The sequence below is a fragment of the Hibiscus syriacus genome, unplaced genomic scaffold (assembly GCF_006381635.1).
Source record: "Hibiscus syriacus cultivar Baekdansim isolate YM2019G1 unplaced genomic scaffold, ASM638163v2 tig00111584_pilon, whole genome shotgun sequence".
Lineage (NCBI taxonomy): Eukaryota > Viridiplantae > Streptophyta > Magnoliopsida > Malvales > Malvaceae > Hibiscus > Hibiscus syriacus.
The window spans coordinates 1,543,084-1,566,166 of record NW_024063127.1 but is presented as its reverse complement, the minus strand read 5'-3'; the positions used below and the strand labels follow the sequence as shown (position 1 = coordinate 1,566,166).

The following is a 23,083-nucleotide window of genomic DNA, read 5'->3' as shown; positions in this document are numbered from 1 at the left end:
AATCCAGTCTTTATTCAACCATATTTATGTGTGGCTTTAAGGTGTACCCAACGTGGATCGAGGCTCTAATCGAACGAGGCGGCTCGAGATGTAACATCCTCAATACCGGGTTAGTGACTAAATTGTAAAATTTCATACTTTGGTGATAAAAGTAGAATAGTTGAATAGTTCAATGATTTATATAGAGATATTTCCTAAAAGTTGTTAGTAATTATTAAAAGAATTAAAGGACAAAATGGTCATTTGACATGAAAGATTTTTATTTCCCTTATAAGATAAGGGAAACCCACGTGGAATCCATTGTGATTCCACACAATTCTCTCATCTTCTTTATCTTCTTCTCTTCTCCACCGTGGAGCATACAAGCAAAGGTGAGTTTATTAATTAGTTGATTATTTGTTGAATTAAAGGTTGGGTTTTGATCATTAGATGATAACCAAGCTTAAGGAAAGCTTAAGTTATCTTAAAATCAAAAGATAAAAGAGTTATGACAGATTTAAGAAAATGGGGTTTTAAGCGAAATTTTGAATAAGAAGGTTTAAATGAATTTGGAGGATGAATTTGACTTGTCATTTATGAGAATAAGAAGTTAAAAGTGTTAGAATTAAGTTTGGATAACATGGAAATTTTGATATGATTCTTAGCCTTAAGAATTTGGATGAAATATGGAAGATTATAAGGTGTTGGAATGATAGGATTTGATTAAAGTTGTTATAGATTAATTTAGTAGCATATTAAGGATTTTATACATGAAAATTTGGGTGAAGTGCTGATGATTTTCGGATGAAATAGCTATTCTGGCCAGGTGCATCGATGCACTATGAGTGTGTACCGATGCACTAAGACAATTTTGAAGGTGCATCGATGCATGAAAATTTCGAAGCTATTTTGGGTACCGATGCATCCATAGTGCATCGATACACCCCTAAAGGAAAAATGGAATTTTGGTTCATTAAACTAGATTAAGTTATTAACATCAAGTTATAAGGTTTAGGCTTCTGATAATTGTCTTGGAAATTATGTTTATGTAGATATTGAGCCTAAACAAGTTCCAGAATAATCAAAGAATTAGGATCGAATCAAAGCAAGGCTAAGGTGAGTGCAATTTAATTTGTGCTTATGTTATAGAACGAACATTGGCTTGCGATGAGTCAATGATGGAGTTACTACGGTAAGAACTAACTCTTAAAATGTTATGATATGTTTGACATGTTGTTCTATGTGTTGTGTGATATATGTTACATGATATGACATGCGAGTTTACATGAACAAATGAGAAATGATATAAGCCATATGAAACGATCTACTTGAATACATGCACTTGTGATATATGTGATATGATATGATATGAGATATATGGTTACACATACATGTAGTATGTGACAGAAGAGAAAGTACAAGTGATATAAAATGTATAAATGATAATGCCCATGTGATATGATATGATAGCTAGTGGTATAGTTGGCATGCCAAGAGTCGAGGGTTACCTATGTTCTACGGAACATATGGACAGTTTACCTATGTTCTTCGAAACATATGGACAGTTACATAGGTCCTTTGGGACAAATTTCATATGCCCCTAGTGGGACCCCATACCAGCTGTGGTGACAGCATTAGTGCACAACCTCAATGTACTCACATACCTTAAGTTCTCAGTAATGTACATGGCTTATAAAAGGTTATCAAAGGTAATTGCATAATTATATGATGTTATGTGTGTTTCTTTGTGATAGGATAAATGTATTATATGATATACAGAAATGATAAATACAAGATCATATGATAAATAGAGATTTCGATAATGATGGTATATGTGCATGTATGTATTTTGATATATGAAATGTTTTCTGATTTTTATTATATGTTTATATGCCTCACTAAGTCATAGACTTAACGTGATTGTTTCACACGTAGGTTTCGAGAAGAGGAAGATTGATAAAAGTTATGCAGGACAGGTCAGTTTCTCCTTTCCAAAGATCAAATCAGAAAAGAATTGAATAACATGTATTTTGTAATACTTATAGTGGTTAGCATGTAAATAAAGGTTTGAATACGATTTGTTTTAATCGATTTTGTTAAAATCATATGATAGAGTTTAGTAATGTTTTAAACGTATTTATGTAAAAGGTAATTTTATACGGATGAAAACTTATATTTTTATGAATTTATATATATTTTACGAAAGTACTGTAGCAGTGCATCGATACACAATTTATATTCGAAAATTTTCACTGTTCATGGTAATGTTCATTACAGTTCACGGTACTGTTCATACCATATAGTACTGTTCACAAATATGTATTGTTTTCAAATTTTTATAATGAAGCATAATTTAATAGTATTTTATCATATTTTCTTAATATAAGTTCAAATGTTCGATTATTTTGTGAGGAAATTGTTTTAAAAAGTCAATATGACATCTCATACTCGTATCCGGGCCGGGTACGGGTTGGGGTGTTACACGAGATGCCCACTTTCCATTTCCTGAGTGGTGAAACGATGATTACTTTGGAAGACGTCGCTTACCAACTCAATGTTCCTATCAATGGAGACCTGGTGGTGAAGCAGAACATGTACAACCCCTCGACGTTGGTGTATCAAGTTTTGGGAAAGTGACCGCCATCAAGTGTCGTGGAGGGCTATAGGGTAAAAATGACATGGTTGGAGTCCAAATTCAAAGTAACGAGGGACTCTACTGAGAATGATGTTATTTTTGCGTCTTGGGCATATCTTCTCCAGCTTACCGAATGGTTATTATTACCGGATAAATATGGTAATTTGGTGTACACACAATATTTACAAATATTAGATGACTTCGACAAGTGTTGCAGAACCAGTTGGAGCTCGACGATTTTAGCACTTCTATATCAAGAGCTTTGCAAGGCATCTATTGTCGAGCATGGTCAAAAAGTTGACATATGAGGTTGTCTGATACTGTTACACTCTTGGGCATGGTATCAGTTATCGTTTTTTTATGCCGATTACAATAGCCCCCTCGAGTTTATTCTTGCTGAAAGGTAAATTTCTAACATTATATTTTAAATTTGATAAACTTAATTAATTTTTTACTATAGTTTTTAATTTTTTAATTTTTAAATATTTTATATGGCACCATAAAATAATTGAGATGAAGTTCTCAGGAGCCACATCAAAAGATGTACGGATGAGGATTGACATCACCGGCTGACATGAGGTATACAAATTTTCTTTTATTATTTTTTAAAAATTTGAAACTTTATATATATTAACTTTGATATTTCATATTTACAGTTTTCTTTCCTTCCGTACATTGATGACGAGATCCATCGGTTATTGCCGCATGATTTTTTTAGGGATTTGAGTTATGGTGTGTCGTGATGCTGTTACTATATTTTGCGATTGTGGAGTGGCACGCCATTGATAGAGTGTTGCGACGGTTTGCATCACATCAGTTGATTCCTACGAATATCGTTGAAATGGATGCACACATAGAATCGATATGCGTGGGAAACATTCTAAAGATTGACCGACGCGAGAAGAATGTGATGCATCTATGGTACACAAAGATGCGGGTCAGAGTGAATGAGATCACTTTGTATATTGTCAACGAAGTCACCAAGTCGAATCAGTAACGACTATGATGGCCTTCAAACACCATAAACTCATCCTCGTATTTCGAAGGTGCGTCTGGGAGCGTGTTGAGTACGCCTCAATTTTTTGAGCAACCAACCCATGATGCAGCCCATGAAGGCGACGACGATGATAATCAAGGCGGATGACCCCGATGTACTCGACGAGCCCCGCGACATTATAATTCGACAACTCCTCGACATTGACAAAAACTTAGGAAATATAAATAAATTTTATTATATTGTAATGTTTTACTTTGTAAATAATTTTATCTTTATAAAATCTTTTAATTTTTTATTTTTTATCTGTGATGAGTTCCATATGACCGTTGACAAACGGCTAGAAACATATATTTTTTTAATTCAAATTCCCCCCTTTTTTAATTTTCTAAATTATTTTTTTAACAGAAATTTTTAATGGACTCGTCACGTCGAGATGATGAATTCCAATAAAATTAATATTTTAATGGCCTACGTGAGACCACACATCTGGTCCCATTATAAAATTATATTTAATGAAACTTGTCACATTGAAGTGACGAGTTTAATGTGCACTGTAGAAAATGTTGTAGTTCTTAAAATAATGTTCATATTAGCTTAATACCCTAAATAATTGGCCCGCCTGGGGTATTGGGCCAAAAAAAACTTTTTATCATCCATTGGGCTCGAATCAAGCCTAAACCAATGTTCATTTAGCCAAGAATCTAAAACACTCTCGGGTGAACCCGAAATTATTATTATATATCGAATCTTGAATATAGAACTTTAAAAATTTCACTAAACCAAAGTCTTTTGACTCTAATACATCTTTTTTACTAGGTAATAATAATGAATCAAATTAATCAAAGGGATTGACAAAACCGACCTTTCAACCTCACCAAAGTTAAATTGACTCCACTCTTGTTCCCCTACAGTTTCAGCCCTTGGCATAGGGGAAAACAAGTGAAGGGTTTATATTTATTCTTAATTTTTAGGTTTATCAGTATTTTATTTTATTTTGATAAATATTTCTTTTGGTTCACGTATATTTTAATTTGAACTGATTTTTATTATTTAATCTTTATCTACTGTATTTTACTTTAAATATATTATGATTAAATAATGTAATAATTAATTTTGATTTAGATGGATGCACTATTGCAATTATATTTTTGACTCTAGAATAGGTATTTAATTTAAATATATTAGTGTGAAATTAAATTAGTTTTTTTATAAAATAAATTTATATTTGTATAATTTAATTATTCGTATTAAATAAATAATTTATTCATATTAGAAAATCAATTTCCAACTATAGAAGTTGGTGGGTACATTTCCTAATAAGCTCCACGTCTCCAGGGTGACTTCAACGTGGCTATTAGCAATGGTATATGCAATTGAACAACTATGAGTGAAGATCACATTGTCAATTAATCCATCTTTAAATAAGAAACTCAAATCGCATTGCTGAATTATCTTAATTATTATTGTATTTCGCATCGCATCGCATCGCATCACATTTCATTTTGTTATTATCGGACTATGACATGGACATTTGGTAAATAAATCGTTTAGGATAAGATATTAATATGTTTATTTTGACAATTACGAACATTAAAATTCTTAAATAATAATAGGATGTTCATGTCATTAAACCATTTGAATTTTAACGATTAGCGATTATATTGAAATAAAATAAAGTTTTAATATTGTATTTAAATAAAAATGATACATACCATAAAGTTTAATGATACCCAGTGCAGTTTACCGAAAGAAAAACAATTTCAAACACTTCCTCTATCATAATAAATTTGTTGCAACCTGTTCAGAGCTTAAAATTTAATCCACATATAATTAAAAACCAAGTAAATTATATATTTAATTAATCATCTATCATTTTATTTCTATTTTGATTATTAAATTATTATTATCCTTAAATTATATTAATGTTATATTTTATTTCTGTTTTGATTGCATATTATTAACCAGTGCAGTTTTTTATTTCTTTCTAATTATTTTTTTTATTTTTTTGACCATATAGATACGACTGAAATCAAACTATGACTTCTCTAAGAAATATCATGTTTATTTTGTATGAGTAATTGGGTGTTTAATAAATTTTTAAAAATTTTCTATTTGAAATTTAATGCATTTATTAAATTTATTTTTCTTACTCTTACGATTTATTTATTTTTAAATGCTTATCGTTAGAGACTCAATTTTTATATTCACCCTCATGTCAAACCAAGATAAACTTGGTTAGCTTGAGACGGGATAGACGAATGATTTAAAGTTAATACAGAAAGAATTCTTTTATTTAAGATTCAATTTTTATTTAAAATTTATCTGAGATGTTAATATTATAATTAAAAAACCTTTTTTATTAATTGTAAAAACTAAATTTATAAAATTTATTTAGAATCGAAGACAAATTAAGATTTCAAAAATATATCAAGTCGGATGAATAATCCAATCTTTGAGTGGGTATATTTTAACTTAATTGATGCCTATTATTCTCTCATTAATTATCTTTGAAACGATTTATGACTCCATAGTAGCTATAATATCACATATACTGCACTGCCGGCGGGCAATTATCCATGGGTCCCATTCACCCCGAATAAATGGATGAAAATCCGCTGTGAAACGGATGATTGACGGGTGATGAATGGATCGGGTGATAGGTCGGGTCGGATATGGATAAATTTTTTTTGACCCATCACTCGCATCATCCATCCATCCATTAATATATCCATCCATCTATCTATCTATATATATATATATATATATATATATATTATCCCATTGAAAATATGTCTATTAATATGGGTCCAAAAAACATAATTTTTTCACCATTTCTTCCCCTATTGCGTAAATACATCTAAACCTTCCACTAATTCTGCACAAATTTTGCTCAAATCTAGTTCAGTTTACCAACTTTTGGACTTTATTTTTTAGAACACAACTTCCTCAAGCTGCAGGCATTGCTTATTCTCTTAAAATGGATAACAAGAAAGCATGTGTTGTCTCGTACACTACAGCAAAATGGGTCTATAGCGGCATTTCTAGTGGCGTTTTTTGAACAAACGCCGCTAAATACTAATACTTTTGTGGCGCTTTTATACAAACGCCGCTAAAGACTGTACTTTAGTGGCGTTTTTCTACAAACGCCGCCAAAATACAATCTTTAGTGGCGTTTTCAAAACAAACGCCGCTATATATTAGTACTTTAGTGGCGTTTTTTGAACAAACGCCGCTATAGACTAGTACTTTTGTTACGTTTTTATACAAACGCCGCTAAAGTACTGTACTTTAGTGGCGTTTTTAAACAAACGCCTTTATAGACTAGTACTTTCGTGGCATTTTTATACAAACGCCGCTAAAGTACTGTACTTTAGTGGCATTTTTTGAACAAACACTGCTATAGACTAGGAATGACAGAACGACCCGAACCCGACGGGGAAACCCGAAACCCGACTAAGTTCGGGTTTGAAAAATTTTGGGTCGGGTCGGGTATCGGGTTTTTTCGAGGATTTTTTCAGGTTCGGGTTCGGTATCGGGGCAAGGTATCCTCGTCCCACCCCGACCCGATTATATATATATATATAATATTTTATTATTTTATATTTTTTATATTTAAGTGATTTAACCTATCATATCAGTTCTATCTTTCCAAGATAAAAACCTTCATTTTTTTAAGGCTTTCTTTGGTGGATGGTTTTCCTACTTACTGTTTGCTTACAATATAACTCCAATTCAAACATGACGAATAGCCATGGACACAGTTTTCTTAATTTTAAAAAATGCTTCTAAATTCAAACATTAAGAAGCTTTTAGCTTCAAATGGGAAACGAACATTATTTCCCTAAATGTTTAACAATATCTTCTTATTATAATAAACTACAAATTAGGGGGTGGATCAGTGGAGAATTGCACCTCTTGAAGAAGGCAAGCAGCAGCAGGCAACCAACGCCATGGAATTCGAAGAGATAATTTCAGGGGAATCTTCTCTTTCACATTTCCGGCGTAATCCGTTTCGAAAAGCAGCTTATCCCTTACATCCATCAAAACTTCCTGCAATGAAGAGGGAAAGAAGGAAATAGGTTTTTTTTTTAAATCCAAAAAAAGGTACAAAAAACGACCTCTTCGATCACCTGTCGAGAAACAACAACATCACTAGTGTAACCATCATCAACCTCGGTACCCTTCAAATTCATCACCGACTTCACAATCTCATCTTTCTCGGCTTGACTCGAAACGCCGATCAGCTGGTAACAATTAACCGGGATATCAACAACGGCGTTTCCTGCGACGGTTGATCCACGCAAGTTAGAAGGAGAAGACGATGAAACCGGTGCGTTGTTCTCGATAATGTCGGCGACGCATTGTTAATTTTGATCAGCCTTAAAAAATGAAGGTTTTTTGATTTTTTGTTAATTTTGGTTGTGTATATTTTGGTTCTGAATCTAGTACTCAGTTTCCTTTAATTATATTTTGAGGGGCTTTTAAATCGGATTTAATCTCTGGGACTTTGAAAATATGCTCGTCGTTCTAATTTCCATCGGGACTTTGAAGGAACAGATTCTCAGAAGCTTATATATGGCGAACTCGGAAGTCAAGGTTTGAAGGGGTATATCAGTGAGAAGATTAGTCTTCTTTCAAACTTGATAAGCCTGTAAGTATTAGTTATGCTACCCTTCTACGTCCTCAACTCAACATCATGTATACACAGTGAAGATATGAGGAATCAATGATTTACTAAGCATGATTACCTTTCTAACTTGTCGCACTTGGAGCATTTAACACAAATTATAGTCTTTCATTGCTGCTTCCTTGGGAATGACTTATCTTGTTAGTGAAAGTTACATGTTTTCTTTACAGAAATGGGTTCTCTTGGGGTTTGTGTTCCTTTTCCCAATTATCTGGGGAGCCCTCTTTTACATTTTGATTTGTGTTAAAGGAGAGAATTACTATGAACTTTGTGGCTGTGCCTAATGAATGTGAATCTTGAGTGGCTTTGTTAAGAGTAAAATTTGAGCCTTTGCATTAAAAAATGGGTCTTTTCTTTCTTATTATGCCACCAATGTCTGCTATGTGTTAGACCTACATGAACCAATTATTCTTAGATGTTCATAGTTATTTGAATTTTGTTTGTGCAAAGGAGGTTAATATGTTTGCATTTGAACTCCGAAATTACTAAATATATGAACAAACTAAATTAAGCTCCGGGGTCATAGTTACTTGCACGAATGAAGTTGCTATCTTCTTGTCTTGTTTTCAATTCATAGATGAAGAATTATCCTTTTTTTGTGGACCTATGGTGGATCTTAACCCAATAGAATTGATTACTGCAGACTTGCATGTTTGTCATGCAATTTTATCACTTAAAAGCTCTTGCTTTCCGAGTTACTTTAAGAATTTAACATTGAAATTTGCTACAGATGCCCATTTCAGGAAAACTGGATTACAAAGTAGGACATAGAAAAGTTACATGTATTTTTTAAATTGTTCAGGAACCTGAGTACTAATTCCTTGCACGATTGTAAGTGTTAATTCTTCCATTAAACTGAAGTGCACTGCAGACTCTTATAACAGTCTTTCTTCCATTTTTTCTGGCATTTGTTTCCTTCTGCTAGGTGTTCTTTTTACTCTTAACGAGCAAAAATATTGTTTGATCACAGTTTGTGTTGTAAATTTCTGTAACAGCCTTTTTCTGTTAATTTTCTATATCCTACTTTACTTTTCGATGTTTCTGCAAGATGATGATTTGATCAGTAGCTCCATGATTCAACTTTTTATAGAACCTTCTTGGACTATTGTGTTTCTTTTCTTGAAGTCGATTACTCTTATAAATTCCCAGGGAACATGCTCCAGTATAGAATATTATAGAGAGTAAATAGTCGGCTATTTGTTTCTTGTGGTTGCACACTTTATGTTCAAGTTTTTTGGGATTTTTCTGTTTTTATGTTGGATGTAAAAACTATTTCTACTGGATGTGCATGAGAATGACATTGTAGCAATCATATAAGTTACGTCTATAATCCTTTATTACTTGATAACTTGTGTCATTTGGATGTTTAGGTACCTTTTGCCGTTGTTGCTTCAGTATGATTCAACTGTAGAGGAATGAGGAATCTGATACAGCAGAGTCCCATGGTGTTGGTGCTAGCATTCGAAAGAAGATTGGGAATGATGTTTGGAACTGTTGGAAATTGTGATGTTTGGAAATGTTGGATGAGGTAAATTGTGATATGGAAATTGTGATGTTTGGAACTGTTGGTTGAGGAATCACTATATTTCTTTGTCAACATTACTACTTTGACGTGAATGATTGCTATTATGATTTGATGTGGTCTTTTAATCTTATTGAATTTAATAGCTAGTCGTCTAATGATTATAAATTTTACTTCATTTTTTATGGTTTTTTTGTCGGAGTCGGTGACTAACGTTTGTACTTCCAACGGTAATCGACACGACTACGAAAGCTCCAATACATTTTTGAAACTAGGGTAAATTCAATTGCGCAAACAAATACCAAATTTACTGTTAAAAAGCATCGGTCGACTCCCTTTTTATTCTTCCTCGGATGTTTTGTAGGTTACCGTATGTTACAAATAATGTTGGGTAATGCTAATAGTCTCTGCTCTGCAACATGCCATTGGATAGAATTGTATATTTCTCACTTGTTATACATCAGGCCATTCACAGTGGTATGTACTTTCCTTGTATTACATATCTCGTTTATTTATTTTCTTCTGTTAGGGGTTAGAAAGCATGTACAGTTTGGTACAGAAAAACATTCAATTGAAACCAATGGCCTCTGCACATAAGTTGATGGGGCTTATAATTGAAATTCTTGGGGAAAATACTGAGGTGACAAATGGGGATAAAATATTAATTTACAATCTCCGTTAAATTCTCTTTTTGCTTCCTTATCTTTAAGTTAGATTGTGCTTTTTTCTGTTCTCAGGTTGTTTTAGCAGAATGCTTGAAAGGATTTGGTCCTTGGTAAGCTGTCATATTTCCATATTTATATATTTCAGTTTGTTAGGAATGCAGTTTTAGAGCCTTTTTCTGGGTGCTATTGATTTAAAATATGTTTGGTTCGATAAGCTGTTAGAAGTTATCATGAAATTCAAGCTTGGATGTTTCTGCACAATTATTAAGATATGTCTCTATATTTTGCTTATCATCATGATGGTTGCCCATGCCATAGAGTTGTTGACTGCTGGGACTGACCATGCAGAAATGTGTTGTTAACTTTTTTAACGTAAGATATAATGGATTTTCATATAAACTGATGATTTATTTGGATATGAAACTAGAGATCGGGTTTGCATTGCCATGGATGGGGCCTTTTCAAGTGGCATGCCAATTGGAGTAAGACCTCATGAAGCAAAATATCTGTGCAAGAAATGACAGGACGATACTAGCTCTGCATCATTGTTTTCCCATATAAACTGGATTATCTCTTTGAATTTAAGCGCCTCATTGTGACGAAGAATTTTGAAGAATGTGTAAGATTAGAAGCAAAATATCTTAGATATTATTGTTTATTATAGTTAATAATGTTGAACAACATTATATTTTACGTTAATGTAAACTTTGATTTATTATTATGGATTTCATTTTTCTTGTTATGGATTTTAAGTTTGTTGTTATGGATGTAAAGTTTATTGGAAAATGCTACAGGTTAAATTTAGGTAATAAAAGAGTAGAAAACAACATTTGACAAATTAGTTCTAATTTGCAAAATCAATTTCTTTTAGCTATAGAGAGGTAATTAGCGGCGTTTGTATCTTAAAACGCCGCTATAGATATGACCTTTTGCAGCGTTTGTTCTAAAAAACGCCGCTATATACTAGATCTTTTGCGGTGTTTGTGGGAAAAACGCCGTTAAATCTCAAGACCTATTGCGGCGTTTGTGGAAAAAACGCCGCTAAATCTCAACACCTATTGCGGCGTTTGTGGGAAAAACGCCGCTAAATCTCAACACCTATTACGGCGTTTGTGGGAAAAACGCCGCTAAATCTCAACACCTATTGCGGCGTTTGTGGGAAAAACGTCGCTAAATCTCAACACCTATTGCAGCGTTTTTTGTTACCAAACGCCGCGAACTTTAGCGACGCTATTTTCAGCGGCATTTTTTGCGACGTTTGTCATAGTGCCACAGGTGTTTTTTGCGGCGCTTAAAAACGCCGCTATAGGTAAAAAAAAATGCCGCAAATGTAAAGTTTTGCTGTAGTGGTATATTGGAGATGGTGGCACCAGTGAAGTACACATTAACAATCTCCTACTTTATTTGCTTGTTACAATTTGCTCATGGTTATCCAAATTGTTTTTTGCAGGGTGAGTTTCATGCCGGTTTAAACTTTGCAGCAGGGTGGATGGAAATGATGCGCTTGCTGTTTACACTGCTATTTCTGCAGCTCGTGAAATGGTTGTAAATGAACAGAGACCAATCCTTATTGAGGTGAGTGCACATTAACAATCCTTATTGCTGTTTACACTGCTATTTCTACAGTTCGAGTCGAGTTTTAATATTATTTTTCGAGTTCGAGTTGAGCTTGAAAATTTTAGGCTCGCGAGTTTTTGAGTCGAGTTTACATTTAATTGTATCATTCATTTCTCATCCGCTCCACCTGCGGATGGTGAATGGAGTGGATATGGATGAAACTTTTGACGGGTGATGGATGGTGTGGATGGAGATTTAGACCGCGAGTGATGGAGCGGATGAAGCTTCAACCGATCCATCTCCGATCCATTGCCAGCCCTACTGCCATCGCCATTTAAATCCATTACACAATAGCGTGTTGCCGGTACCAATATTTACAATGAGTTGGAAAGGTTGGGCAAGTTGGCATAGGCATAGCATGTAGCCTAGTACAAATAGATGTTTTTCACACTTTTTTTTACCCAGATCTATGACATAATATCACTGTCACAATTAATTAGTTGAGTTCCAACTACCAACTGCCACACAGTAAAGACCAAAGACATGGTTGGTTGGTTGGTCGCTTCAACTTGAGCCAAAAAATTTGCAGTTCAGCACATGCAGTGCACCACACTTTGTTTCCTCTCTAAGCATAATTTACTCCTCATTTTCATCTTCTTATTCTTCTTTTCTATTCGGCTAACATGGAATGCTTTGGTTGGTCTCTGTTACTTTTTCCTTTTTTTGTTCCTCTCCAACTGGTTGTAAGTACCTTACAACCATCCAAATTCTTGGGTTAAAGACCTTGCAAACTCTTCTTTAGATCATGTTAGTTTATCTTGAAGCTTTGAAAGCACCCTTAAATATGATGGATCGAGGGATTAGTGGGGTGGATCGAGGGATTAGTGGGGTGGATCGAAGGAGATTGGCGGGGTGATCATCTCTTTGAAAGTTTTAAATTCTTATAGATTTCGATTCATATAATTAAACTTTTCTTCAGCCTCTGAGGAATCTTGAATAACTCTAAGAGGGAAGCCAAGTTTCATTCATTCACACTACTTTTCCCCTTCCTATTCGATGCTTTGGACAGAATTTTAAGGTAAAGTGATGAACGACCCAAAAACAAAATTAATATGATATTAAATTATATGGTATTGTAAAAAGAACAAAATAAATTTATTTTAAAAATGTGGGGTATGGGCTATGGGAAGATATCCTTCATATGCTTTGGAAGGATTCGGAATGGCCGGAGGAGAGACTCTTTTCTTTCCAATTTGTGTGAACTTATCTTTACAAAGAATATGAATATTGTAAAGCCTGATTTTTTTCCCTAGAGTGGTGGCCTCTAAATTCTCTTATCTTAGGCTTGAGCCTCAAAAGATAAAAAGATATTATAAACTTGATTGTAATTTAAAATAATTTTTTGGAATATTATAAAAATAAATTTAAAATGATATTTTTATTATAAAAATAAACTTAAGTGTAAAACCTGATATCTATAATGTTTGAATTTGAATCCTCAAAAAATAATAAAGACAATATTTTTTAAAATATACTATAACGTTATCATGTGTATGGTCTAGTATAATGTGCCAATGATGGGCAGAGAAAATGGACTAATGGTATTTGTATCCCCACATGCCAGTCCCTGCAGATAAGAAAAGGAAATCATAAGAACCTCCTAAAGTGGTTAGGGTGAACCAGATGCTTCCATTTCAATTATTCAGCACTTGCCCCATCCAAGTACACATTGGTATGCAATTTGTTTATTCAAAAGCTTCTCTAAAACTTCGCAGCTGCTATAGATTGCAATACTGAAATTTATGGTCGTTGTTGGAGCATGTAATTGGTTTTAGTATTTAGCTAAATTAATGTAAAATGATACTATTCACGAATAAAGATGTGTTCAGTTTATAAACAAATTTGTTTATTAGCTCATACATAAGCTAATTTATCAACTTATTTTTTGACTACTTTATAAGCTCATTTACTCGGTTTTCATTTTCTTTTAATTTTTAACATTTTAAATATTTATAAAGATATGAATTAAATCAAACATAAGATGAATTTTGGCTTGCAAATAAAAGGATAAAAAGAGGTGTTTGTTGTCTAACATTAAATAAATATGTTCGTGAACGTTAAGCGAACATATTTATGAAGAATGAATACAAACCCTTCGAAAATAAAATAAATGAATTGAACATGAGATTAAAAATTTAAATGAACACAAATTGACCATGAATATCTTTAAAAATAATCAAACGAATACAAATGTAATTTTATTTATTCAAATTCGACTCATTTACACTCATGATAATGTATACTCGATAATTAGATCTGCAAATTCTAGATTATTGGAACCCCAATGGTCAACCTCAAACTAGGTCCAGAGCTACTAGAATTATGTCAAAGCTTGTATGATAATAAATTATGAATTTCTACATTAATAATTATCTTTATTTAAGTAAAAGAAACGTACAATTTCTGCAAAAGACTTATTAATGTACAATTTTTTGACAACGTCTGAGGTTCACGTTCACAAGGAATCTTTGTTTGCTAATCACTATTTACGATGCGAAGAGTGATATCTCAACGGACAGATTAGGGCAAAAACATGTGGAGGAGGAGAATCAAGCACCAACACATGCAAACCATATACATAAAAGATAAAAAATATTTTAAATAGTCATGTGATAATAATTTTCTAAACATTACAATGGACTTATAATAATGACACCAAACATAAACTTGAAAGGACTCCAATGGCCGTTGCTAGGATAAAAAGTAACAGCAAGACCAGTCTACAAGGCAGATACCTCTCCTACAACATATTAACATGACACCTAAATAAAACTCTGCAGCAGCTCTACAAATGTCAAAAAAATTCACTGTAGAGGCTACCGGATAAAATAGTAGTAGGAAACCCTAAATGAAACTGGAAAAAGATTACATGAACGTAGTTGTGATTTTGTTTTCAAGACTCAAGAAAGTTCCCTGATGGCTTCCCAATCGATTTCCACTGAAGGGAACTTTTCCAAACTGAAGTTTTCAGTGTCTTCCCACTTTGAATCAGAGAAATCCAAGAAAGTGATATCGGATTCTGGGGAAGAAGATCCCGCCAATGATTCATGGGATAACCTTGGAGACTGATCCAACTCCTCCGTCTTCACCTTGGGTTTTGAGTCGGGAACGGGAGAGGTCTTCCCCAAGCTCTGACTGATGGCTTGTAGCTTTGCATCAACCGAGGAATGGAGAGGCTTGAAACCACCGTATTCATCAGAAACATGAGATCCTTGGTGCTTGAGGTGGGGGAAGTTGAGCCTGGCGAATTCTCCTCGGAGCATGTAAGCAGCCTTGTCATATGCCAAAGCTGCTTCTTCCGCTGTATCGAAAGTACCGAGCCAAAGTCTGGTTCGGTTCTTTGGGAGTCTGATTTCAGCAACCCATTTCCCCCAGTGCCTCTGCCTCACTCCCCTGTAGAGTTTTGCAGGCTTGGGAGGAGATGAGGACACATGTTTCATAGGAACAGCTTTCGGGGAAAGAAAGTTGAGCCTCTTGTTTTGAACAGGTGTTGTTGAAACCATGGAATCAAGCTGCTGTTGATAAATTTGAGCTTGAATTTGAAGGATTTGGGAAGGGTTGAGTTGGTTAAGCCCGATTGAACCCGTTTGCTCCAAACTAACCAGATTGTTATAGTTAAAGAACCCATGATCCATGTTAGGCTGTGGAGGAAGTTGAGAATATGAGAAAGAGGATGAAGAAGAAGATAAATGAAGAGTAGATGAAGCACTTTTCATAAAAGGTTCAAGTGCTTTCATTAACTCTTCTCTAAAAGGATCTGAAAAAACCGAGTTACTGCTGCTATTATACATATCTATAGCTGCTGCCATATCCAAAAACTAAAACAGCAATAGTTTGATAGAAGGAAAAAAAAAACAACCTTGAGGGAACAAAAACAAACCCTCTTAACTGATGAAGATGGAGATTAAAACTTTGCAATTGATTTAAAGGAAAAAGAAAAAGAAACCTGGATCTCTATTCTGGATCACCTGGCTTTCAAAAAACCAACCTCGTATAGGCTTGTTTAAAGCTTAGTTTTTTACACTAATTTGTTCAGCTTGAAAGACAGACGATTACAGAAAGGAATTCAGAGAAGCGGGGAATTGCAGAACAAAAGGGGGGAATTATGGAGAAAACTGAAATGATCGAACACTGTTGACAAATCTGAAATTTCTCTCAGTTTTTTTTTGGGTGGCCTCACTTTGGTGTTTTCTCTCTTGCATTTGGAGGGTCACCTTATGTCTTCTTAAATAAAACTCTGGACTCTGTCCCCCATGTGCTCTCTCTCAAAAACTCAACAGATTTTTCATAATTTTTACTTAATTACAGAATTAATTTAAATTTAATTTATCACCCTCTTTCTCGTCAACTTCGAAGATGCGATGATTCGGTGAGGATGGGTATTTCGCCACTTAATTCGAACTGTTTAACCGGCAGGTGTCGGTTTGAAAAGGTTGTCCCTACACGTTTTGGACTGCGATTTAAACAAGTGATGGACTATTTTGTTCATTAACTTTTGGAATTTAATGCAAAATTTGGTCCTATCACAGTATCACTTGGTCATTATTCATTATTCATCCTTTGAATAACAAAATTAGTCCAGTCATTCATCTTTAATGAAACTATCAATAATAACACTCAAGACTGAAACGAATTCAATTAAATTTTAGTTTTATGCATATACAGCATTCAGAATATAATTATGAAAAAAAGACACTAAAAACAAAAAGCAAAACCGTGGGTTAAGGTTGTAATGAGATAAAGTAACAATTAAAGGCATGTGCCCACTAAACGTCAATTGCGGCGCCAGATTGAGGGCTGAAACATACAACCAAGAGACGATTGGGCAATGAGTCTCTTGAGATCTGTGAAACATCACGCATTTCAATAACAACAGATACCTTCAAGTCTAAAATAACCTTTGCTAAATTAATTAACGTTCAAATGTTTGAAATTTCCTACAATTTTATTATTTTCCCTGCAATTTCGGACACTAATCTAGAAAACCCTATTAACAAAAGTAATCCCAAAAGCAACAAATAAACTAAAGTTTAGGAATGGCTTGGAGTAGGAGGAAAAGATCAAAGAAAAACACATCTATTTTTGCTTTGTATGTTGCTATCAACTTTTCACCCTTCGAAGCTCTTTGGCACCATTTACGTACGAAACCTAACTACTCTTTCAGAGAAACCTATGGTCATTCACTCGCTTTCCTTTTATTCATTCATGTTATACATACTTCAATATATTTAATTTTAGCTTAATCATTTCATTTCGATTGATCATATAACCCTTGATTACTAATGATTTTATAAAATTTAATTTTAAATAAATATATAATGTGTTAGAGATGCAACCAATTTCTATTTAGACCAACCCATAAAGTTATAATCAAAGTAATATAATCTGTTTGATCCTTATTAATAAATAGTGAGGATTAAGGTTTTGAGATGTAACATTTATAACAAATTTTGTGATTTTTGAAACTGTAAAAGCTTATTCTTTTTTGTCAGTGATTTTTGGGGTTTTTCACATAAATCTTGATTTTTTTTATTTTTTGTTCGATCCTTTTTGTTTACTATTGATCGTTCCGATAATTATAACATATTGATAAATGTAATTTTTAAAATTTATATATTTTCAAGTTTGATCCTAATATGTTCTAATTGAATGGAATATTCAGCAATTGTTTTTAGTCAAACCGTTGTTAATTCAATGAAAAATGATGGTTAAACAAATCTTATCTTATATAAAATAAGGCTAAACTTAATCGTATTTTCGCATCAATTTACCCTCGAAGTTACTCAATTACGTCATTCTATATCCTATCCTAAATTATAAAGCCTAATCCCTAAATCACAAGCTTATAACTTCTAAACCATAAATCCTTAATCATAAACCATAACTTAGTATTTTAAGTTAGGGATAAGATATAAAATGATGTAATTGAGAGGGTTAAATTAATGCGAAAACATGATAAGATCAAAAGTGATAAATTGAGGGACAAAGGAGAACCTTAAGCCATAAAATAATTTCAAGTAAGATTCATATATAATAAGGTTTAAATCAAATATATATTCAAATATAACTTAAAACTAAAATTTAAACGCTTAGAATATTTTGATGTAGTATTAACAGGCGGCTTATTGGATTTTGAGAGGGCAGAGAGCACGTGGCTTCTCAAGTTATTGTTTAGCGTTTACAACTCCATGTGCCTTTCGAGTTAATCTTTAATCTCCCAAAACGTTTTCCTTTTGTTTTCAGCTCAACTACCCTATTAGTCGTTGAAGTTTGATTAAATTTCTTTTTTTACCATAAAAGTTTGAAAATTATAAAATAATTATTAATATTATTATTTTATAACACAATCTATGAGCCTTGTCTTTTTACATACCCACAACCCAGCATTTTACTTCAATTCTATGATCAAAGGTTACTCCTTTAATGGCCCCTTCGAAGAAGCTATTACCTTGGTTTCTTTAATGAAAACACACTGGATTTTTCCCGACGAGTACGCATTTTTTGCTATTGTTTAAGGCATGTTCGAGTCCTTATGATCCGGTTTGAGTTTTTTTGACTTGATTCGACTTCAAATTTTGGAACTATATAATTTTAATATGAGAGTGTTTGATGGAATGTTGATATTAGGGTTGGACGTGGTTGTTTTTCATTGTATCGTGGAATAAATCTTTGTGGTACTGTTTTATTGTCGGATACTTTGTATTGTTTTAATCTAAATTGGATTTTATCTCAGTTGGATTTTATCGATTGGAATGATACTTGTGTGGATTGCATTAAGGGTAAGCAAACCAAACATGTATCAAAACAGGCTGCCACAAGGAGTAGTGGATTACTTGATTTAATACACAGATATTTGTGGTCCTTTCGATGTACCGTCTTGGGACGGTGAGAGGTATTTTGTCACCTTTATTGATGACTACTTTTGGTACTATTACCTATATTTACTGTATGAAAGAACTCAGTCGATGTCCTTGAGACATTCAATACGGAGGTTGAGAGGAAATTAAATAGAAAGGTTAAGATAATACGTTGTAATACCCCAAAATTTTGGTTAGTGACCAAAATATAAATTATGAAAGTTTGGTGGCCAAAGTAAAAAATCAGGAAAAGTTTAGGGACATAAGTGGTAATTTTCCCAAAAAGAATTTGTATTCCATAAATGGATAGTTTATTCTTGAGAGTGAGGTTTTATTGGAATCAGATTCTTGATTTGGAAAATGTGTTAAAAACTAGAAAGTGTTAAAGTCATATAAAAATTCGCTAAATCAGATCGAATAGAAAATTTGAGAAAATTTGAATGATGATAAATTAAGCTTAGAAATATTATTTTCACATGTTAAAATGATGGGAAATAATATGAACTATTGAATTTGAGAATTTATTTCTATATTCAATTTGGACCGTTGGATGAAAAATGACAAGATTGAAATTTTGGAAAGATTGCACGGACAAAGTTGTAAAGGGTGAATTATTTTGTTCATATTTGACTTTATAAAGATGACAAGGGTTATGTGGCTTGGTATGAATGTAATTATAAGGATTCATTAATGGTAAATTAGTCATTTCTCAATTAAATGAATTTTAAAATTTATTTAAGCTTAAATAAAGGATAAATTAACATGAAATTAACTAAACTTTCATGAGACCAAACCATTTTTCTGCTCCATTTCGTGCTACCCATGACCTAGGTAAGAGATATTTTATTTGTCATTTTTGAGCAATTTCCTTTGGTTTTTGGATTAAGCTGTGAAATATAAAACTGTTATATTCAAAAAACACTATCATTTGATATCATTATTGCATGCTAATCTTGCTTGAGTTTAAAGATCCTAAATTTTAGGGTTTATTTTCATATTAGGGTTTATTGAATTGATGATGAATTTTGATATTATTGAGGTTATAGAATCATTTACAAGCTTGTTTGTCGATTAAAATCACCTATACATGTCTATACATGCTTATGTTGATTTCGACCTAACCCTATATTTGGGGAAAGATACTGATTTGATGAAATTAAGTTAGAGTTTTGATTTTATAGATTTTATAATGTTGAATAGATGTTGATTTCATACTTGAATCAGATCAAAATTTAGTAAAATCATGAAAACTCTAATCTTGAACATACAAAACATTTAACCTTGACAATAGAGGATGAGAAAAATTATATAAAAATTATGTAGGGCATGGAAATGATGTAGGAAGTATTCTAAAAGCCTTAGAAAAATTTGGGGACCACTTTGTCATTTTATAAAAGTTGGGGGACCTAATCGATAATTATAGAAAAATTGTGGGTTGTTATGTAATGGTTAAATAGTTGAGGTACTATGCTGGAAATTAATGTTTGAGAGTTTAAAATGATGTTAGAATGTGAAATTGGATTATTTTGGGAGATTGGTAAAAGTTGAGGCTTAAATCACAAATATGGAAAAGTTGGGAACTTAAGTGAAAATGTTATGTAAAATTTGGATAAAAGGGACTTGAATGGCCAATTTTAAAGTGTTATGGTTAACAATTATGTTGTGATATGTAATTAGTATCGAATGAGGATCGAAAGAATTTTTAGGAAATTATTTTATATTTTTTTTGATAAGTAAGATTTTATTATCCAGAAAAACAGAACTACAAATCGTCCCAATGGGAGAATAAACAATTTACAACAAAATAATGGTTAGTATATACCCCAATTATAGCAGATAGTATAGTTACAAAAATCGTTTCTATTGATCTTCTTCCCACTAAGTTGAATCCGAACAATGACCTTGATAAGAGACAGAAGATGAGCAGCTTCTCTAGTTTTATGTTTGAAGATTCTTCTATTCCTCTCCTCCCAAATCATATAGATGTAGGAAGTCCATGTAATTTTCAGCAAGGTAGAGATTAAAGATTTTCCCTTCCATTCAACACAAGCCCATTCGATCATTTCTTCCCAAGGTAAATGAGGTTTGTGCACATGTGCCAAATTTAAGATAGAATTCCACAATAATTTGGCAAAGTTACAGTCAGTAAAAAGATGGTTCCTAGATTCGATAGCTTCGTTGCAAAGAACACATTGAGTATCAATGGCAATACCCATCCTTGACAGTCTATCCCTAGTTGGAAGTCTGTCAAGGATGGCCATCCAAGAGATCATACTAAACTTAGGGATATACATTGGAAACCAAATGATTTTATGCCATGACACATTACTTCTACTATCTCTAACGGCTTCCCAAATATCTCTAGTGTAAATCGTACCAGCATTCAGGATGAGAAGAGCAATATGTCTCAGTTTCAGCAGTTTTTTAATACTCCAGCTGTGAGCATTACTTGCGTCCATGTCACAGAAATTATTTTTTGAAAACATAACAGTTCAGCCAAGCCACCCAAAGGGATCCGTCTCCCGCCAATATATTACGAATGAGCTGAATCATGTTAGCAATGCCCCAGAAGCTGGCTGATCAGTACCTTTCCAAAGGAAACGAGAGCAAAGTTGATCAATGCGATTAATAACACATTAAGGGAGCATGAATTGTCTGCACCAATAGTTGGCCACGCTGTGAAGAACAATTTTTATTAACTCAAGTCTACCAACGTAGCTAAGAAGCTTGCTAGACCAGTGGTACAACTTAAGTTTGATTTTGTCCAGAAGAGGTTGATAATCATGTTCAGACAGTTTTTTAGTGACAAGTGGAACCCCTAAGTATCTTATCGGGAGCTGACCTTGCTTAAAGCCAATGATGCTGTGAATAATTTCAAGAGTTCTAGAGGGAATACTAGCAGAAAAAAGCTCAGTCTTGCTAACATTAAGCTTGAGACCAGACAGAGAATAGAAGTGGTTTAAAACAGAAATGATTTCAGCAATTGATTCAGGATTTCCTTTGTAGAAAATAAGGAGGTCATCAACAAAAGATAGATGAGTAAGCCCTATTCTTTTGCATTTAGGATGATATCCAAAAATCCCTTTGGAAGCTGCAAGATTAAGGATTTTGGAGAGGATGTTCATAGCAAGCACAAATAAGATGGGGGATAAGGAATCACTTTGTCTAAGCCCCTTTTGACCTTTGAAATATCCAACTAAGATACCACTAAAAGAGATAGAATATTTGGCTTCTTTGAAACACACCTCAATCTAATTTAAGAAGATACTTGGGAGACCTATGGCTTTGAGAGTGGCATAGATGAAATCCCAATGGAGAGAATCAAAAGCCTTTTGAAGATCAATCTTGTGAGCACATCTTGGGGAGATTTGTTTCCTTCCATATCCTTTAACAAGCTCCTGAGCTAGGAGAGTGTTGTCGATTATAGATCTTCCCTGGATAAAAGCAGACTGGTTAGGAATGATAAGAGCAGGTAGCAGAGATGTCAGCCTTTTAACAAGGATTTTGGAGATGATTTTGTACACTACAAATCAGCATGGGATAGGTCTGTAATCTTTGATAGTACTAGGATTATTAAGCTTAGGAATCAAGGCTATAATCGTGGAGTTAAAAGAAGGCATGATGCAAAAATGATCAAAGAAAAATCTGATTGCATTGGTAACATCTTCTCCTACCACATACCAAGCTTTTTTGAAGAATAGAGGAGTGAAGCCATCTGGGCCAGGAGATTTGTCATTTCCCTGGCTGAAAATGGCATTTTTAATCTCATCATTGGTGACTTTTCTGACTAAGGCAGAAGAGATATCAACAAGCATATCTAATTGGAGGAGATTTTTCAAGAAATCAGGATTAACTTTTTGTAAATTAGGATCAACAGAATCTAATTGATGTTTGAAGTAATCTAAGACTTCAGGAGACAAATCTTCAAAAGATTCCAGCCTTTTACCTTGAGCATTGATAAGGACCCTAATGGTGTCAGATTTATTTTTTGTTGCAATGATAGAATGGAAGTACTTGGTACATTTGTCTCCCTCCTTAAGCCACTTGGCTTTAGATTGATAAGAAATTATTTTATATTGTGTGCCTATGTTAGTAAGATTCTAACGTGTGGGTTGAATTTGAAT

At 33.4% G+C, this 23,083-nt stretch overlaps 3 protein-coding genes across 3 annotated transcripts; 1 reads left to right on the top strand and 2 right to left on the bottom strand.

Annotated features, from left to right (window-relative positions):
• Window positions 1-7,472: 7,472 nt before the first annotated feature.
• Window positions 7,473-7,973, bottom strand: LOC120165587 (plastid division protein CDP1, chloroplastic-like). The gene is made up of 3 exons (XM_039175073.1): window positions 7,940-7,973; window positions 7,742-7,893; window positions 7,473-7,661 (listed from the first exon to the last, which is right to left on the bottom strand). Exons 1-3 carry the CDS (start codon window positions 7,971-7,973, stop codon window positions 7,488-7,490), a joined length of 360 nt encoding a protein of 119 aa, XP_039031004.1. The 3' UTR covers window positions 7,473-7,487.
• Window positions 7,974-10,196: 2,223 nt separating this feature from the next.
• LOC120165557 (nuclear pore complex protein NUP85-like) lies at window positions 10,197-11,031 on the top strand. The gene is made up of 4 exons (XM_039175051.1): window positions 10,197-10,297; window positions 10,350-10,460; window positions 10,558-10,595; window positions 10,784-11,031. The coding sequence occupies exons 1-4, from the start codon at window positions 10,205-10,207 to the stop codon at window positions 10,845-10,847; spliced, it is 306 nt and encodes a 101-aa protein (XP_039030982.1). The 5' UTR covers window positions 10,197-10,204; the 3' UTR covers window positions 10,848-11,031.
• A 3,646-nt stretch (window positions 11,032-14,677) lies between these two features.
• LOC120165556 (ethylene-responsive transcription factor ERF060-like) lies at window positions 14,678-16,369 on the bottom strand. Its single transcript, XM_039175050.1, has one exon. It carries the CDS (start codon window positions 15,909-15,911, stop codon window positions 15,003-15,005), a length of 909 nt encoding a protein of 302 aa, XP_039030981.1. The 5' UTR covers window positions 15,912-16,369; the 3' UTR covers window positions 14,678-15,002.
• Between the last annotated feature and the right edge of the window lie 6,714 nt (window positions 16,370-23,083).

Coding starts and splice junctions, on each gene's coding strand:
- LOC120165587 (XM_039175073.1), bottom strand. CDS start 7,973: ATGCGTCGCCGACATTATCGAGAACAACGCACCG. Junction 7,894..7,939: donor TTATCGAGAACAACGCACCG/GTTTCATCGTCT, acceptor CAACCGTCGCAG/GAAACGCCGTTGTTGATATC. Junction 7,662..7,741: donor ATGTTGTTGTTTCTCGACAG/GTGATCGAAGAG, acceptor TCTTCATTGCAG/GAAGTTTTGATGGATGTAAG.
- LOC120165557 (XM_039175051.1), top strand. CDS start 10,205: ATGTTGGGTAATGCTAATAGTCTCTGCTCTGCAACATGCCATTGGATA. Junction 10,298..10,349: donor ACATCAGGCCATTCACAGTG/GTATGTACTTTC, acceptor TTCTTCTGTTAG/GGGTTAGAAAGCATGTACAG. Junction 10,461..10,557: donor TTCTTGGGGAAAATACTGAG/GTGACAAATGGG, acceptor TTCTGTTCTCAG/GTTGTTTTAGCAGAATGCTT.
- LOC120165556 (XM_039175050.1), bottom strand. CDS start 15,911: ATGGCAGCAGCTATAGATATGTATAATAGCAGCAGTAACTCGGTTTTT.